A 19,650-nucleotide genomic window follows, 5' to 3' on the forward strand; every position below is an offset into this window, starting at 1 on the left:
AAGTGCAATTTTATGATCTGCAGAAAGGTTTGTTTTTACCTCAAAGAAGCTGTAATTTTCTCAAATTGCAGTAAGTCTTGTTTACTTCTTTCAAGAGAGGATTTTTATGCTTTGTCAAGGCTACAAATTTGACTAAAACTCTGACTGTGAAAGCACCAAGAAATATTACCCAGCTACCTTTCAGTCGACATCTTCATATTAAAGTGCATCATAGGGCTTTTAATGAGAAAATAAAGACATATCTTGTACATTTTAGACTTATCTTACATACTTCTTTGACAGTTACATCTGTTAATTCATTGTTTCTGTAATAATATACTTGTTGTTTGGGTCATTACTGGGCTACATGACAGCCAACACTCTGGCGTCATGTTGATAATGTGTTTAGTGCTCTGTGGGTTTCTACTGTGGACCAAAACCTCAGCAAACCACTTCTATCTTAAAAGGACTGTTTAGTTGTTTCAGTGTTTTCATGCCTCCATTTTGTGCTCGACAGACAGACAGTGAGTCAGACTGCAGTGTGGCTGACGGTGAATCACAAGTGCGTTTATTAGAACTAAGAGGAAAGAGACTGTGTGTGAAGAGAAGAGCAGCGGCAGAGAAGTGTAGGAGGATGGTGTAGTCAAAGGTGACACCTTTTTAAAGAGGAGAAGAAGAGAGGAACCGTGGCTGCACAATTTAACATCTCAATTATCACAAGAGTACAAATTTGACAAAAGTGTTTCAACACCTAATTTACAACCTCAGTTGTTCATATTAAGGAAATGTGTTAAAAACTATTGAATCCAAAGTCATTATCGAGGGTTATACGGAAGCCCGTTCCTGCCAGAAAAAAACAAGACATTTTAAAATTTCTCTTAGTAACTGAAAATGATGAGATGAGAACTTTTGGACTTTCTAAACTACTATTATTCGCTTAATTGTTTCGTCTATAAAAAGTCAGAAAAGAATGAAAAATCCTCAATATAATTTTCCAGAGCCCAAAGTGAGGCCTTAAAAAGGATCTGCGTTGATTCTAAAATGATATAAAACTGATAAAAGCAGCAAATCCTCACTTTGGAGAAGCTGGATCCAAACAGCGTTTCATAATCGATTGTCATTCATCAAGTAATAACACCAAAGACACATGCTGATTGTTTTTCTGTCAAATGACTAATAAGTTAATAGACTAATAGTTTCAGGTCTATCAGGTACTACGTAAAAACTGCACTTACTAATTCAAAGTTATGATATAGTGACAGTTTTGGCTGTTATGAGTATAACTTACTAAATAATATACATTAACACTATTATATAAATACATATTTGTAATTTTGACTCAACTTCTGTGAGTTTCTTTCTCTCCCAGCAGGAAGGGGATCTAAGTTTGGGTCACGTGTCCTTTTCTATTTGTTATCTCCCGTGTGAAGAAGCCGGAGAGCTAAATCCTTTGTGTCTGCAGCTGATAAAGAGGACTTGACTGGAGTGTCTAACCAAATAATCAGGATGATCTTTTCAGACGTAATTGTGCAGCCGAGCGCAACATTTTCCTCCTCAACCAGCAGCACACTTGGGAGACAGGAGTGAAACGGGAGTGACTCAGAGTTTTCAAATCCACGTAAAGAAAAAATGAAAACAGTGCTGACGTGCTCGAGAGAAGGAGCTGATGAATCACGAGTGGCTCTTCTTACCTGAATCCACCTACAACTTGGTCTGTGAAGTGAGAGTTAGATGGAGTTAGGATGGCTGACATGAAAGAGATGTTGCAGTAATCCAGTATAGGATTGGTTTTGTTGTACTCTTTATGTCAGTCTGCTTGTGTCTCTCAGTGATGGTGGATTTCTGCTCTCCAGCTCTGGAGTAGCTTCTGGAAATATGTCGATGTAGCTTTAGTCATTTATCTAATATAATAATAATATAAATAGAATAATAAACCGTCACCAGGACTGCAAAACAGTAAAAAAAAGTCAAATTTGATTTCAACTCGTAGATATTTCCTTAAGTTCCAGTTTGAAGGTTACTAACTACCAGATCTTTTCCTGTGATGAGGTTTTATTTGGCAATATCCAACGCACATGTATCATCTCATGTTTTACTTAAAATTGCCTCTTAAAATGACCAAAATGTCCTAAAAAGTCTGATCAAGAAGGGGACACATGCTCTCTAACAAAGGATGATTATTTTTAACCCTGCCTCCAACATTACAGACAATACATCAAAATACAAAAATCTGGTTTTGTGCCGCAGCGTTTGAGGGTTTACGGACCTCAAAGTCCTGGTCAGACAGGTAGATCTCCAGGCGGAGCGGGTCCACTCCCTCTGGGAGCGGCCGGGCCTGCAGCTGAGCCAGAGGGAAGGTGTTCTGACAGAGCCGGGTCAACACGTCCTCCACCAGGATGATCTGGTTACACACCTCCGCCTCCTGCAGCCAGAACAGAGGACACTGCATGAAGTCCTTTATAAAGAGAGCAGGTGTTTGGACACTTAGTTTACATACGTGAGGAAAATGAGAAGTGGAGAAAGAGGCTGTGAGAAGTGTTTTCTTCAGTGTTTGTAAGCCGAGTATTTTCACTTTAAGGATACTGATCGTAGAAAAGAGCATTTTATTTTCATTGTCAGGGTGGTCGTGACTGAAAACCCTCCCGACTGCTTACTGATATCATGATCGTAAGATATAAATGAGAGTTTATTTTAACAGCTGACCCTCTCGGTGATCTCAGCCACGTCCTCTCGGTGCTCCCAGCTGGGAAACATGTTGGTGAAGGTGAGCGGCTCCAGACCGGCGTGGATCAGATACGACTTCTGAGGCTTCTTCTCGTTCTTCTCTGGAAGACAAAATCGTCACAATAATTCGGACCTCAAGTCGTGAAAATGACTGACTGAACGACTAAAATCTGCACCACAATTTGGTAATCTAAATACTGCCACTTAATTTCAACAGCTTTGACTAAAATTGGGGCGGCACATTTTCATTTCGTATGTTCTTAATATCTCAGTGTGTATCTGAGTGTAATTTGGTGACCAAACTGTGAACACTTACTAGAGTTAAAGTCACAGCAAATAAAAATAATACTTTTGCTTTTGTGTCGAGATTGTGTCAAAATCATGATTGTTTTTCCTGAAACTTTTCCTTTATAACTAATACCACAACAGATTTTCGCGCCCCCCACCACCCAAAAAAGCCAACCACGTGCATCTTATCATGTACAGCACAAACTGAAATCTGAACCTGAAAACCTGCAACTTCACACCTTTAAAAACAAGGAGGCAACGTGCCCATCACCCTAACCTTTGCAGTACTGCAGCACGGTCTCCATCGCACACTTTCTGTCTGAATCCCAGCGGATACGAGCCGAGCCGGTGCTCTCACTGTCCTGAGGCCACCAGCCCTGCCACAGGTAAACCTCATGGAAGTTATCCACCAGGAACAACGCTGTCAGGGAGAGAAACGATTATATCTGTCAGGATAAGACATGAATACACTCCCTGCAAGCTGTAAAGTTGAAGGTGTAACGTGCAGACAACAGTCTTCAGTAAGTTTGTGTCCAGGCCTCACCAGGTTGTGACGCGTTGTACAGGTCTTCCTGCAGGAAGGGCAGTGAGCTGACCAGGTCTGGACCTCTGGACGGGTGGAAGAACTCACTCGCCATGAACTCTCCAGATGTGCTGCTCAGCAGGAAAAGCCGTGGGGTGAAGTTGAATTTACCTGGATCTGAAAAAGAAAATCAGAAACCAACGATACACGATCATTCCCCCAAGTTTACTCAACATTCACATGACAAAGTTTGAAGCCGTGTACCTCAAAACTTTATATCCTTTCAATCCCTGAATCAAGAACTGAACAACCAAAATGTGGCACTCAATGCTTGAGGGTCAGAGTCTTGGTCTTTATTAATTTGTTGATCACATATTGTTGGATTTAAATAATCAATTCTGTTATCTTCATACAATTTTTAAGCAAAGATCTTATCCTGCTGTTAAAGATAACGTTTAACAATAAAAGCCAAATGTCTCAAATCCACCGTTGTTTAAAATAAAAAAGAAGTTCGTAGTGACACCGTATCTTAGGTGTACTGCTGGCACCAGTATCCTGCCACACTGGAGGCCTTTCAAATCTTGGTCCACATGAACCTCCATAACTTTATTTGGCCAATTTATAGTGTCAAAATACATCCCTCCAGTTTCTGCCGAGATAATTGTAGCAGCTGTGTCTGAGAGACAGCGAGTAAGTGTAAGTTAATGACCAGAGAACATGGGCACAGACTACCTTGCAGCATACAGTCGTAAGCCTTCCTGTCTTTTCTCCCCAGTGCCTCCCAGAAGCCCGGAGGCTCCACTCCCTCGTCACACTCATGGATGGTCACCTTACTGCTGCTGTGGAGACCCGCCTCCAGTGGACACCTGAGGGAAACAACAGGGAACCACAACCTCAAAACCACCAAAAACACCCACCAGTGACCATTTGAATTTGCGCTGATTTACAGAGTGGTATCTTTAAGAGAAAGTCGTCCTGAAACGTCCGCATTAAAACTCACTGTTCTTTGATCTTGAGCGTGGCCGTGTTTCCCACGCTGCGAGTGTGAAGCTGCGTCTTGCAGCCGTGCCACAGGTAGATGATGGCCTTGTTGATGTTGAGCAGGATCATGGAGGCCCTGGAGCGCAGGCTGCTGCAGTGACACGCCACCTCCAGCAGGTGGCCCTCCACCGGCACCTCGCCCCGCACACAGTACAGACGCCACTCATCTGGACACAGACGAGCAGGCGAATATGATCGGTGGAGTGACAAGAAGGGTTTCATGTATTCCACAAAAACACATGGCAGACGAAAAATGAACAAACCAGAACTGTTTTGTAAGTAAATTACAAAGGATTACTTTAATTGTCCAGATAATGCAAAATAAGACCAACTTAAGAATGCTACATATCCAATTTAGAGTTGAATTATTGTCAGATATACTGTTTATTGCTTTCTCTTTCATAACTTGAAACTTGCCACTTGAAATATTTTGGTAGACAGGCTATAAGATGGGAAGCTTCAGCAGCTGACGTTTTATAATAATAAATGTAATAAATAAATGTTAATACAGAAATGGATGAAAAAGAAGCTACTCTCTGCAGATTTTGGCTGTGGCTAACTTAATCTACTTGTCCTTTTACAGACTATTGTCCTGGTAAAATAGTAAATAATGTCAATAATGTGTCAGATAAACAACTAGAACAAAAGCAGAATTGTTAAAGCGTTTACTCTGAGTGTTCTCCTCCTCCTCCTCCCTCTTGCCAGCGTGGACGATCATCCCTCCGTTGAAGCACTGCAGGAAACATGGAGGCTCCTTTCCTTGCTGCACCTGAACCTGTAACACACAGACACGGGAAACCTCTGAATATCATTAACTTATGATGCTATAAATTAGTAGGCTATTGACATAAAAAACAAGTTGTTGTTCCCCTTCCAGATGTCCAACCCTACTCTTACATCAGCGAAATGAAAAGAAACACAAGAAAAGAAGTGTTTTTTTTTGGAAAGAATTTGGGGGCAAAAGTTCCTGACGATAAAATGCGTAAAAATGACCACATCTGACCTTCTGTTGGACTCATATTTAGTGTCTGTTTTGATTGTTTGGCTGGTGGGAAGCCTCGTCTCCTGTACCTGTGCCCCTCTCTCCTCGTCCAGCTCCACCGTCATCAGCGCCGACGTTCCTTTCTCGCTGACGGTGGAGTGTCGACCCTGCCAGAAGAAGTAGCAGCACTTCTCCTTCCCCGGCCCGCTGCTCCTCGCCTCGGGGTTCTGCCGACGACCCACTGGGACACACATTCACAACAACAAAATGAACAAACTACTCTGAATCATCAATCCTGCAGAGTCGATTTTATCTCCCTGTGAACTATGAAATCTTAAAAATGTAAGCTGTAGTTACTAAAACATCGAGGTTGAATCCTGCTTGCATACTTTTTACTGTTTGTGGGGTGACATGCGGTTGTAATTTGTGACAATGACATGTCATTACATATATATATATATTACTTATTATTATTGCATATATATAGATAATATATTACAAAATATTTTGTATTTAATTGTGTATACCTCTCTATTGTTGACTTCTGTGTGTCTGTGTATTTGACTACTTCTGAGCATGAGAAAGCACTTAGTTTAAAGATTTTGTGCAGACTTCTTCCAAATGTAATGCTTTTGAATTAATGTTCCCCCTTTGAGTAATGTATTGTTGAGTTTTACAAACACTGAAACAGACTTTTATTTATTTCTATAATCAAAACAGTCTACTGTAGATTTTCAAAGCAACTAGACTTCTGACATTTCATGACTCATCCAAGATGCATAACTTTGCAGTAATTGTCGCCTTTCATTTTTTTTTCACATTTATTTTTAATAGCTTGCTGTTTTGTTTTCACTCTTATCTGTTCAGTTTTTGTAACTTGCTGTTACCCAAAGTGCCAAAACACAAATATTATGATTAATTACCAGAACTTTGAGTTGAATGCAGCTGCTGTTACAGAACATTTGTTTCCTTCTGTTTATATAGAGGCTGTAATCTGCCTCTCGTAGCAAACACAGGTGCAGGTCCACGGTGACTGACCTGAGGTGCTGACCATGTACTTCCACTTGACCACGTAGGCGTCTCCCTCATGGAACTGGCCGATGCTCTGGCGTGGCAGACGGCTGTAGTCGAACTCCAGGATGTGCCAGACGTCCACCGACGCCGTGCTGATCTGCTGAGTCCTCATGTGGTCCTCGGTCTCCACCGGGCCGTAGCCGCGGCCGACATTTACCCCGTCCAAGATGGTGGAAATGGACGACTGGAGGACGGGCAGCATCAGGGTGGCGTCGTAAGGCCGGCATTCTCGCCCCGGGGCCTCCTGAGAGAGAAAAGGGGCAAAGATCACAGATTTATAATGAAAGTAAATCTTAACGGGTGATAATGACAACTTTCATCTGATGTAACAGGTAGAATAACTCTTATTACTATTTCAGTTGACAGTAGTAACACATGCTCTCATTCTGCTCTATCATGTTTGCACAGCATCCACTCAAAGGTATATGCTCTCTTCTCCTTGCTTTGATCCCAGTGTGTAAGCTGGCAACATTAACTGAGACTGAGTTTAATAAACGAACACACGGGTGTTGGGATTTGCACCTTCTGCTCAGGTACGAGCTCGCAGCCTTCCTTTGGTGTTGGCGACTTTGCTTCGGTCCAGTCCGTGAACTTCTCCTTGAACAGGATCGTCTCGTTGTGCTCTGTCAGCCGGCCGAATATCGCCCAATCAGGACGGCCCTGGCCCTTCCTGTCAATGAGACACAAAGAAAAGGAGACGAAGATGATGATTAAACTTTATGCTATGCTAAATCAGAGCTTTACATGAAGTTAGGCAATGCTCTTTAGAGTGTTTTTTATGTCAGCTATTGTTTTTTAGATACAATATGTAATACAATATAAAGAAGCGCAGAGGGGAAAGTAAACAAAGTAAAAGAGTTTGTGTCTTCTGAACATGTATTTTGTGAGGACCAGTTTCAGTTTGACAGTGAGGACATCTTTGGAAAAAGAGGACATTTTCTCCAATCTGAAGTGTAGGACTTGTTTTTATGGCTAAGGTCAGAATGTGGTTTCGGGCTACAGATGGCTGATGTGATGGTTGTAGGTCGTGTTGGGGAGGTGGGGAATGTTTTATAGTAATGAAGGGCCTGACAAAAATACAAATGTGTTTGTGCGTGTGTGTACTTGTAATAATCTTGTTGTTGGACATAAATGCGTTCACACAGTCACATTATAGGGACTCACCTACCATCTAGGGACAAAATGTTAATCCACATAAGGCAACCATTTATTGAAGAGTTCAACAAGAGTGTGTGGGTGTGTGTGTGTGTGTGTGTGTGTGTTTCCCACCTGGGTATGAGTGTGTTGCAGCCTCCAGGGTCCAGCGGGTTGATGTCACAGCAGGTGTAGTCAAACATCCCGTTCCAAAGGTGTTTGGCGAGCTGGAAGGCCACTTTCCTCTGGGCCAGAGTCACCTCTTTACCGTGCCACACATACACCTCACTGCCGAAGTCAAACACCAACACCTGCAGCATGCACAGCACAACAAGAACAACGGGAAAGCATAGGCGAGGTGTTTTTGTTTGTTCATATTAGCTAACACTGCAAAGCTATGCAGCATGTGAACAACGCTAATCGATAAGTAGGTCTCTTCAAGTTTTTAAAACAAGATCCATCCATATTACGTGCATGTAATACCGTACAGAGAGTTAGTACAATAGAAACCAATAGCGAAATATAAAAACACTAAACATGAAAACGAAAGTAACTGCAGTGCACTCCTGGGTGTGAGCCCCAGTGTCCTGAGCCCATTTTTACAGCAGCAGCAGTGCACAGATGGATGTAAGAGGTGCTCGCCATGGCACCTGCTGTTGCTAAGCAACAAATTAAAAACAGCTTGAAGCAAAGAGCTCCCCTTAAAAAAAAACTGAAATATTAAACATATTGATATTCAGAGCTTGGTGCCTTAAAAGAAAAGGCCACCATCAGATACTTTTAAACTTAATTATATTACAGCACGATGGCAAGTTATATAGTGTTGATGCTGCATTACATTCTGGTGTAATGAGGCTATTTACAACAGAAAAAACTGCTTCCACAGTCAGTCAGAGAGCAACTGTAAGCAAAGTTGAACAGTGCCAGTTAAAAGGCACCACTCTTACTCACAATATATATGATATGTATCTAATCCAGCTTAAAAACACGGACAGCGCATCCTTTCCATTCAAATATAAAAACAAGAAAGCAAAGGATGCTGAAAGTCCGAACTGACCTCCGTGGACGCCAGCAGGGAGGTGCGAGGAACCTTCCCCCACTCGTCATCATCAGGAACCAGCTTGTCATCCAGCAGTCTGAAGATACAGTTGGTTTCCACGATGGCATTCTCAAACTGCTCATCCTCCTCAGGTGGACCTGCCGCTATAGCACAGACACACATATATATATATACATATAATGAGCCGCACATCAGCGTGACAGCATGAAAACAATCAGTGTTAACAGGGTACCCGTACACGCATTGTAAAACAATCCAACAACCGAAACCTTCTTGTCAAATCTGAGTATTAGGGGCTCATGTCTTACGCTGGTAAGCGGTCTGTCCTCCTAGGATTGTCCAGAACTGCTGGGTATCTGGACCCTGTGCGTTGACCCCTTCCTCGATGGTCTGCACCTGGTGTGCCCTGCAGCCCATGTCCTTCTTCGTCTGGATGAAGGTGGCCAAATCTATTGCCTACAGGCAGGAAACAAAGATCTGTTTTTTGGCCTTTAAGAACGGTGACATGATGTCTATGCGCTGTGCGTGTCTCATGCTCTTTGACTTTTCTTGACCTCTACAACATCCTGCTTCACATTTATACACAAACTCTGAGAAAAGGTACAATTAACAGATGAGTCAGATACTGAAGACAAACCAAGCTCGCTGTGAAGACACGTGGGTTTGTTTGTTTTTTTGTGCATAAAATCATAATAAAACAAGTAAACAGCACTGAACAAGAAGGCGGAGTAGAAAAACAAATGTTTATTAGAAAGTGTCTAGACAGATCTCCTGTGGGGAAATAGAAGAGCTGCAGACTAGCCTGAAAGCATGTGTTGGATGAGGAGCACAGATGGGTGTATGTGCCAGTGTGTGTGTGTGTGTGTGTGTGTGTGTGTGTGTGTGTGTGTGTGCAGGAATGGAAATGAGGTAGAATCATCAATGAATCATCTTTGTTCAGACGCCAATATTACAACAGTAGCCTTGATGCTGGAATCCAAACCAAAACTCTAGAGTATGAAGCACCGTCTGTAATTCTGCAGGTACGGCACTCACCTTCGCCTTCTCGATGACATTAGAGAACTCTCCTATCCAGACGACGCAGTGCTCTGGAGTGACCAACAGGAAACAGTCGCCGCTGTTCAGCGACGAAGCTCTCGGCTCCACCAATCTGGTCTGAACGTGACGACGACCTGCAGAGAATAAAGGTCGACTTTATTAATCTGCCGAGGTACACCTTTCAGTCCTTTTAGAGTTTATCAGTTCTGTCTGATTAAAATAGTCCTGACATTTTGGGAAATATGCTCATTTTGCTGTAAATATAAGGCTACAGCAAACAGCCAGTTAGCTTGGCTGTTAGCTTAGCTCTATATGAAGGTAAAACAGTCCGCCTCCCAGCACCTCTAAAGTTCACTAATCAACATGTTACATCTTGTTTGTGTAAAAACAACACTTTGCTGTTCTATGGGCGGTTATGTGCTGGATTATTTCTTGGCTGGGAGCAGTTACTTCCTGGAATCTCCACTGGTTGCCTAGCAACTGCTCCTAGTCAAGAAATAGGCTGCATTTCCCAAATAATCAAACTATTCCTTCACGTTGTGTGTTTAGTCCATTAGTACTTATCTTTCCCCCCAAAAATAATAATTGAACATAATCATATACAGATCGTCAGTGGACCGTTCTGTCATCCATCATCAGTCTAAACCCTGAAAGTAAAGAAAGTGGCAGGGAGGGAACTTCAAAAGATGGCGGCAGGGGTCATGCAGGTAACACCAGCCACACAACATGTCATCCTTACCTTTGATCTGCATCAGCATGAGGTTCTTGTACGGCACGGCGCTGTTGTTGGACATCTGCTCGGAGGCGTTGACGCTGCGCAGACTCACGCTGCTGAAGTTTTCTTTGCTGGCCAGACCTGCCAGAGCGGCCTCAGAGTACTCGGAGGTTTTATTCACTGCAATGGGAAAGAGTACACATTTTATACAAGTATAGACCTACAGGGGGTAGAAAAAAAACATAAATGCTTCATTAAACTTTAAAATCGCTACTGTAAACACAAGTCAGTTTCCAATTTCCCACTGGGATTTTTGACTATAAACAACATGACAACATGACATAAACACAGGCCGTCCTCCCGGCGCTCACACTTCTCAGCCTTCATCCTCTTGCTCTCCAGCTGCGCCACATTCAGTCTCTGCTCGGTGTACTCGTGTCTGATGTCCTCTCTGGCTGCCAGCATCTTCAGAGGGTTTCTGGACGACTGGACGTTCCTGGACGGACGCACCGACCGCTTATGCTGCACCATGGCCGAAGTCAACCTGGGAAGTGAGAAAAGCATGTGTATGAGCATACATGCAGGTAGTGTGTCGCATGTTTGAGTTATCTGCGTCCATTAGAACCTTTATCATTTTCTTACTTTGGACCCTGAGAACCAAAGATGGTGTCAAAATCCTCACTGATCTCGATCCTGGTGGGCATGCGGGGAAATTCAGCAACGCGTCTGTAGAACTTGGAGAAGATTTCGTCATCCAGCTTCATCACTTCCTTCACTGCCTTCTCTGTGACTGTGATGGTGGTTTCCTGAAGACCTGCCACTGATCAACAAAGAAAAACAAAAGGGAAACTAGACTGGGCCCTAATACAATAATAAAACTGTAAAATGTGTAGTTCAGGTGTGATGAAGGTCTGCCACGTGCTCAGCAGACCCCCATCAGATTCTTTGCTTAATAGAAATATCACTTGACAAGCTGAAAGTCAGAAAGGAAGTACATACCTTTGCTATTCAGACGTCCCAAGAAGCTCTCCAACTTGTCTAGTTTCTTATCCGATTCCATGTTTGGTTTGGCCTCAATTTCTACAAATGAAACATTTCAGTCTCACTAATGGTGACGCACACAAGATTAAATGATCTTTAACCAACTAAAAAATGTACATCATTGGGTCTGTTTCATTACGATTGTTTTTAAGTTGTTCGCGAGATGTTTTTTCTTGTGTGTTGTTGATGAGTTTGTGTTAATGATTTTTGTAAATACATGTATTGTGCAGTACATGTTGTATACGCTTAAAAGTGAAAGTACTGTTCACGTCTGGCTGAAGGAACAGCTAATGTGAAAATGAACTTTAATCCATTTCTGTTTAAACCACACTGGTTGATAAAATCCTCTGACTGGGATTTCTTTAGCTGAGGTGGCGGTGATGACACAAGACTCGCAAAATCTGTCTCACCCTCTTGTGGTTTGTTGACAGCAGGCGTGCTGCCCTTGAGTTTGGTGGAGACCGGCGACAGGATGGGACTGATAACTGAGGAGGAGGCTGCCAGGCCTGCGGACACAAGTTCACACGAGATAAGACAGATAACCTCCTGTCTGCTCCTGTATATCCCAATGATTATTTACATCTAATAACACATATTTCAATCTCCATTGGTGGTTTAGTCATGTTGTATTCAAAATCAACGAGTTTAACCACTATTTCTGAAAAAATCCTTATTTATATTAAAATATTATCAATTTCTCAAAAGAAAAAGACAAAAATCACAACATAATTTATTTAAATGTTGTGTTTTATATTCAGCTCTGATATTACGTGTCTCTTTTGAAACTGCAGTGGGCAACTTTGCAGCACTAGAAGAAACAACCTGAATTTTGACTAGAAAATCATTTAATGTGACCTAAACCCCTGTTAAGAAGATGTTAAGGCATCCGCACACACAGAGGAGCGTTTGATAGGAGACAGGAGACACTTTTACTCTTAAGTTTTGTCCATAAATGATCATACTGGGCATCGAAATCTATTACTGGGAAATAAACCTGAATTAGGGTTAGGCAGAGAGAATGGGGAACAATGACTGTCTGTTGTAGGACATTTTAGTCTAATAAAATGGGTTTATTTTATGTATGAAAATCATCCCCAGTGGCATTTTCAAATGGTGCACACCTGAGTGGAGATGGTGGATAACAGCAGGTTTGTGCACTGACCTTTCTTGACCATACGTGCGGCCACAGTGTACTGGGTGGAGTCATTAGCTGCTCCTTTGCCCTTTGTCTTCCAGGCATCCTCACGAATGGAAATCATCTGTTTTCTCTCCTCAATGGTCATCTGGGCCTCCTGGATCTCCTCTCCCACCTTCTGCACAGACCAGAGGAAATCAAACAAATGATCAAATTATGAAAGACTATTAAGTTAAAGTGCCAAGTCGTGCATGCAAGGCAATAAACTCGGTCCAATGAGGCTGACTGTCAGATACAATTTCAGGTTATTTTCAGTCATGTTGGAGTTATTTTATAAACAGGTTTAAGATGAGATCATGGTGCCAAACCTTTCAGACACAACTGGATCCACTATCCAAGAGTAAGAGAACTAAATCCCCTGTCACACAGCTTCACTATAACTTAATGTGACTCCACACGTCCCTCAGGAGCAATAATTCATGTAGCCACAGTATCAAACCAAGCAGATATAAAAAGATCTGACGCACTCAAGCGTGCGGGGTGCATGTCCTTTCTAGCCTGTATAATCGACTTTATGTCGAGTGATGGCTTTACTCTCTTTGTTATACTCATGCAGTCAGATCCAAATAAAACTCAACGGCACCCAAAGCGCCCTCCACACCAGTCGCTGCAAACCAAGCAGAAAAGATAAGACTCCAGTGCATGCAACGCATTCCAGCGTGCCAAGTGCATGTCCTTACCTGACTGTGATGGTCAATATACTGACACTTTTGGCCGAGGGAGATAGTAGGAGAAAAGGTGGAAGAGAAGACAGGTTCCTGAGGATGTAGAGGTGTATGGGGAGGTAAAAGAAAGGAAAGGAAAGGAGGAAATGAGAAAACGACGGGCATGCAGATGAAGGAAGATAAAGGAGGGATGCAAAGGCGAGAAGCCCAGAAACTGGGAATGCAACATGACAAACTACTCGCTATTCTTCAACTTCCAAACCTAATCTAAAAGCTCTGTAAACAACAATGATGTATACAAAATAAACAAAACATCACAAAAAAAATCACACATTTAAATGTTTTTGGATCATACATGTACAATTTAAATATCAATTTGTTATCTTTAAGAAATTATAAAAGCCTTTCAAAAGTTAAAATTGACTGCTTGTGAATTAAATTAAATTACATTCCCAAATAAAAAAAATGCACTCATTAGAGGCCTTTGAATACAATGCCCATTTCTACTGTTAGTAACAAAGCCACGCTCCCTCTGGTACTTTGTAAGTTGAGACAGGAACAGCTTGTCAAAGGCACAGAAAGTCACATATTAAATTACCGGTGCAGTGAAAACACAGCTTGAAGCTTAGAGGTGCATTAAGTAATAGTTAGTCTTAAAATGTAATATATCTATATAATCTATACCAGGGGTTCCCAACCTTTTTAGCTTGTGACTCGTGTATTACAAAGTCAACTCACAAACTCTCATCAAAGGTGAGTTCAACCAAGGAAAGAGTGATTTTTTACCTTCTCAGATTCTGTAATTTGAATAATTTTTAGAGGCTTTACGAGTTAAAATGATCCAGTATTTTACAGGAAAACAGCAACAATAAATGCACTAAAAAATAAACATGATCTTCACTTGTCTTGTGTTTTTTTAACTTAACACAAACTTGTTCTCAAGCCAAAAAAGCAACAATGCTTGTATTCACTCTTTTATGAAACTGTAAAAATGTAGAGCCATCACAGACAACTACAGATGTTGCTGGCCCTGGTGGTATAATGTCTGGAGAAAGTAGAATCTGTTACAGTTTTAATTAAAAAGCCAAAACCAAATTGATTTGCACTTAATATTCTTCAGACTAGTTTGAGTACTTAATGCATCTTTAAGACAGAATCAGCAAAAAGCTGAAGAAAGCTTGGAAAAGTTCCAGCATCAGCAACTTTCCAACTACCATCCCACCATTTCAGCAGCAATACAGACTCTGCAAGTGAAGAGCACCCAAAGACCCACAGATTCAGGCTCACACAAAGTCCACACAAAGCTGTGATTGGACAACACAGGTCCTACACAAAGCTGATTGGTTTGGGATTGGTGTGCGGCCGCCAACAGATCTTACCCACAGCTGTTCAGACACAGACACAGTGGAGGAGTCTTGAACGACCACCCCTTCCTCCTGAGGGGTTAAACACAGGGGAAGTACTCCGTCAGAGGGGTGGGGGGCAGGCGGGGGGGGGGGGCAGCCATTGTTGCTCTAATGGGTTTAGGGGTGAGACTGCCTGGAGGATTACCATCCAGGGTTTAAGCAGGCAGTTTCGCCCCAACAGAATACTAATGTGAAGTAGATGAGCTACAGGAAAAAGTGTAAATCCAGAAATTAGAGGCTCTTTGAGCTTATAAATTGAATTCTAGCTGCTGTTTAAACCAATAAAGATGCATATAAATACATATTAGAGATTCTTAAACCATTTCCTTCTGTCAAATAAGCTTTCAAAGTCCTTATTGAAACTTAGCCTGGAGCTTACCCAAATCTGATCTCGTAAAAAAAGGAGAATCTATTCCCCAAACCCCAGACCGCTAATTCTACAAGCAGACTGTCCCATATGCTTCCTGGTTTATAGCTGACGGGGGCTGGATGCTGCACTGATCTGGACCACTGGGCTCAAACAACAGATGGGCTGAAGGAGGAAATGAAAGGAGCACTTAGCTAAAAGAGCGGGGACAGGAGCTGGCATGGTAACCATGAAGGATGGGGGATGAAATGTGGCACTTGTGTTTACTCTTTCTACTTTGGTAAAGCTGCTAAACCATTATACCCAGAACAGAAGGGTAACATTTCTGATAAATGTATGTATTTTTTAAATTCAGGATCCCAGAAATATTAACATAAGCTCCCACTAAGGAAACAACACAGCAGCAGGTCAACAGGGTGAAAAGAAGAAAAATTAGTTTCAACTTGGGTCTAATTTTCACTTTTTTTGGTCATTATTTTTTGGGTTAAAACATAACCAGATGTATTGCAGAGATTTCAGCGATCTCTACTAAACACAGCTTTACAATGGAGTCCATTACAGCAAACAACACAAGATAGCAACTGTTAAATATTTCTGATAAAACTCTGATTTAACCAAATGTTTCCAAATTCAAACCGTTTTATTTAAAGCATTTATGTGAAAGCAAAATGACAACATGAAAAGGTTGACTAAAGAACAACATGTGGAGCATCCTGTATAGTCGAGTACTTGTTGAGTTTCACCCACGGCCAGTCCCAGTTTGTGGGGCTGGTATGTTAGCATTGACTAACAGGAAGTCCATCAGAGGCACAAATTGGGGAAATTATTTTGCTGCTTGTGCTGTTTTGCTATAATGAACTTTACTGTGAATAAAGTAAAAGTAAAAAAGAAAACTCCAAAAGTCTGAAGTGAGATGACACGAATTGTTGACCAGTTTAGATGATAACAGATCATATTGATGATAAAGATAAACAAAATCTACATTGTAACACTCATTTTCAATATACAGAGCATGTTATGTTTATGTTATAAATAAGATACCACGTGATTGTGTGTGACAAAATGTTGTTCATGTTTCTGAACCATGTGTATCATGTGTATGATGGTTATTGTGGGTGTGAATATGATTTATGATTTTCATCATTAACAGTGGCGTGCAGATCAGACTGACCTTCTTCTGGCAGGTCTGATCTGTCTCCCATAGCTGAGCCTGCTGCTCGGTGGACGCCACCTGAACCACTTCCTGTTTCTTGTTGATCCTGTTCCTCCAGTCCTCCTCGCCACTCTTCTTCAGCAGTGCCACTCTGACATAAAACAGAAAAATACGTTTTAATAAGAGCAGCAGGCAGGTAAGCTAACCTGACATGATGAAAAACAGCCTGATAACTAACACTGATTTATACATTCTGTTTCTGATTACACCTGAACTCGTGCTGTGCAGCCAATCATTGCTGAAACACACTAAACTGTCTTTTAAATTCTGTTTCAAAGTTTCCAAAGATACAAAATGCTGTATGTCGAAGGGATGACTTCGGGCGAAATGTGTATAATAATGGATAAGACATATATTATATTTCCATTTGATGGAACGGTGCAGCCACAAACTTGTAGTCTCGAGCTACAAAATTGTTTTTCCAACCTTGAAGCTACTTCAGTGAGAAAAAGGAGGAGAACTGGATTTTAAGATGTTTAAATTCTGCTCTACGTTTTCAGTTACAGGTGGAAGTTTATGGAAAATGGTTTTCAATCATAGTGTTATGAGATTACACTACTGCAATTAAACCACCAGACTACAATTAAACCACATCCCTGCCAACAGGTGAGACCAGCAACCAGAAAAAACATTGTACCCAACGGGAGCTCAATAATTTTACCAAATTTAAAGCCAATTTCAAACGTTAGAAAAAAGACACTGGTTAAGGCAGGTTCAAGGGTGAAACTTTAATTCCAGATCTTTTATCTTACCAAATTGATCAAAAGTAGTAAATTACCAAAAGGAACAGGGAGAGTCATATTACACAGTAGTTTACTTGACGGTGAATGTTAACAAACTAGCTGTGTGATTGAATTTCTCTGCCACTGCAAACACATGTGCTCAGTAACAAAACATTACCTGTGGGAGTTTATTTTAGGCTCTGACAGTTCTTGTGATCAACTCCAAAATAATTAAATAAAGGGAACAAATAATGTGCTTCATGTAATAGTTGCTTTTCTATTATATTATGTATGTATTAGCGTTTCCATTATTTCCATGAAGGTCATACGAAAGAAATCCTTCAAGGGTGAAAAACCAGGTCAGAGATTTCTGCTCCACAGCCAGAAAACGTGACTTGAAAAAGGTCTACAGAAGTGCTGATGAAGGATGGCCGAGGGGTAAAAGAAAGTATGTCATCATCTCTGCGGCTCGAGTGTGGACAGGGCAGAAATGAGGGCATGAGGAGGAATCTGCTAAATCTCAGAGGAGTCCTCCAGTCCACACAGCTCTCCGCTCGGCTGGGAGGAGAAACACAATGAGGCTAAAAATGAATCTCTCCCACATCCAAAGATGTAAGTGGGTGGAACAAACCTATATACTGCAAGGACGGGCAGACGGCGGCTTCTGCATGATTCTGTCTAACGCTGTAAATGTACGAGGCGCTGGCTTTTGACTCAGACAGCGAAATATCTCCGTCAGTGTCTGAACCTTTTCAAAGGTTGACTCGTGCCTTCAGCTTTGCTATGCATTAAGTTTTAAGGAGCACTTTACAATATCTCTCATACCTTATATGACTGCTGAACATCTGTGCAAATTTTCATGTACTGCTGAATGCTTAATGAGGGACTGGTTACCTTGCATAGAGATGACCTTCTGTAGTTAAAAATTAGTTTATTGTTGTTGGGGGGGCGTGACAGGGAGTGAGGAGGGAAAATGCAGCACACACAGACTGTGCCACATTTAGATGAATTACTTGAAAAGTAGCCTTTAATAGCCTTTAAAGTTATATAATTATTATTGAGCTTTTTTTCTGCCCCGGGAGGAAATGTTCCTAGATCCAGTACTCGTCCGCAGCCCAAGGACAAAACTAACAAAATGGGCCGTGTATTGCAAAACACAACGTGAGAAGCTGTTTGACAGCGTCAGAGAAGCGCTCCATTGTCGTAACTTTTGCAAATTATGTCTGTAATCTTTAAATGATGTGAAATGAGCAGCTAGTATCGGCCCTTGGCAGCTCAGCCAGTTGGGCTCAGCAATTAACCCGACTAGTAATGTGTTTTTAGCATCGACTTCAGCTGCCACTCACCTCTCCCTGATGGACATCTGTTTGGAGGACATGCCGTCAGACAGTAGGTCTCCAGACTCTGTGGGGGACAGCAGATCTCCAGAATGGACACTGTGCCTGCTGAAGTCCTCGCTGTGGTCCAGGGGCAGGGACTGGGACTTGACCAGCGCCTGAGGGAAGGACTGGGGTTTGGGTGGTGTCTGTGGAGGCACCTGGGGTTTGGGCTGAGGCTGGGGGGCTGTCTGCGGGTAAGGCTTAGGGAGAGGCTGGACGAATCCCTGAGGTTTGGGCTGGGTTTGTGGGGACTGAATGAAAGGTTTGGGATATGTTGGTGGGGGCTGGGAGGGCTGGGAGTACGGCTGGGTGTCGGACGGAGGTTTTGGTTGGGTTGGAGGGGGCTGCTGTGTGAAGGGTTTAGGAAGAGTTTGAGGAGGCTGGATGTTGGTCTGCTGCTGCTGCTGCTGGCTGCTTGAAACGTGAGACACTGTCCTGGATGACACTTTAGCTATCAGTGGCCTCAGTGGCGCAGGATGATCCGGCAAGTCTGAAAGAAAAGTAAACAGTACATATCATGTGATGTCTGAGATAAACTTTTACTTTTCTCTTTCTTTTAATGCGTAGAATCAGGCACGAAGCGTTAGAATGAATCTTTAATTCAGTGAAGCAACTTTACATTAGAGCTGGCTATTTTCCTAAGAAAAAAAGTTGTTACTAAAAGTGATTCACCAGGCAAATACTGTTTATTTCACTAAGGTGTTACTGGCTCTGCACACTCACACAGGTGTTTTCAGTTATTTTGACTAATGCAAACTCTTCAGCTTGAAGTTCGGTACTATTGGGTGCAACACTGAGAGTTAAACGTGTAAGTTATCCCACCCTAAAAGGTACAAAATTGATAGGAAAAGTAAATCAGCCAAGCCAGCCAAAGTAAAAAATCCCTGTGTGGGTGTAACATGGGTGTAAGGACCTTTAAAATCTACTTGCAGCAGGTTGAAACTCACTTGACATAATATATCACAGGAAACAATTTGTCACCTTTAGTTAGTTAGTTAGCGCATTCACAGAAGCTCCAGAATGTATGTCTATTATTTGATATTTATTAGATAATGATAGTGGAAAGGAAATGAGGCTGGCTGGTTCACGGTCAGTGTCTTAACC

The 19,650-nt window shown here is 42.0% G+C and overlaps 1 protein-coding gene across 1 annotated transcript in view; it reads right to left on the bottom strand.

The window, feature by feature from the left end:
• Nucleotides 1–19,650, bottom strand: part of svilb (supervillin b) — a 38,795-nt gene that overhangs the window by 281 nt on the left and 18,864 nt on the right. The window contains exons 18-41 of the mRNA XM_070918173.1: nucleotides 18,514–19,036; nucleotides 16,404–16,536; nucleotides 14,839–14,895; nucleotides 13,475–13,552; nucleotides 12,762–12,912; nucleotides 12,010–12,105; nucleotides 11,558–11,638; nucleotides 11,201–11,378; nucleotides 10,930–11,102; nucleotides 10,583–10,738; nucleotides 9,841–9,977; nucleotides 9,114–9,261; nucleotides 8,803–8,948; nucleotides 7,881–8,056; nucleotides 7,134–7,281; nucleotides 6,576–6,855; nucleotides 5,627–5,778; nucleotides 5,225–5,330; nucleotides 4,515–4,722; nucleotides 4,247–4,380; nucleotides 3,536–3,691; nucleotides 3,269–3,412; nucleotides 2,683–2,804; nucleotides 2,246–2,401 (exon numbers count right to left, since the gene is read on the bottom strand). Of these exons, the coding sequence (XP_070774274.1) occupies nucleotides 2,246–2,401; nucleotides 2,683–2,804; nucleotides 3,269–3,412; nucleotides 3,536–3,691; nucleotides 4,247–4,380; nucleotides 4,515–4,722; nucleotides 5,225–5,330; nucleotides 5,627–5,778; nucleotides 6,576–6,855; nucleotides 7,134–7,281; nucleotides 7,881–8,056; nucleotides 8,803–8,948; nucleotides 9,114–9,261; nucleotides 9,841–9,977; nucleotides 10,583–10,738; nucleotides 10,930–11,102; nucleotides 11,201–11,378; nucleotides 11,558–11,638; nucleotides 12,010–12,105; nucleotides 12,762–12,912; nucleotides 13,475–13,552; nucleotides 14,839–14,895; nucleotides 16,404–16,536; nucleotides 18,514–19,036 (3,839 nt within the window). The remainder of the gene's footprint in view (nucleotides 1–2,245; nucleotides 2,402–2,682; nucleotides 2,805–3,268; nucleotides 3,413–3,535; nucleotides 3,692–4,246; nucleotides 4,381–4,514; nucleotides 4,723–5,224; nucleotides 5,331–5,626; nucleotides 5,779–6,575; nucleotides 6,856–7,133; nucleotides 7,282–7,880; nucleotides 8,057–8,802; nucleotides 8,949–9,113; nucleotides 9,262–9,840; nucleotides 9,978–10,582; nucleotides 10,739–10,929; nucleotides 11,103–11,200; nucleotides 11,379–11,557; nucleotides 11,639–12,009; nucleotides 12,106–12,761; nucleotides 12,913–13,474; nucleotides 13,553–14,838; nucleotides 14,896–16,403; nucleotides 16,537–18,513; nucleotides 19,037–19,650) is intronic.

This window comes from Enoplosus armatus, chromosome 14, assembly GCF_043641665.1.
Source record: "Enoplosus armatus isolate fEnoArm2 chromosome 14, fEnoArm2.hap1, whole genome shotgun sequence".
NCBI classification, from domain to species: Eukaryota; Metazoa; Chordata; class Actinopteri; order Centrarchiformes; family Enoplosidae; genus Enoplosus; species Enoplosus armatus.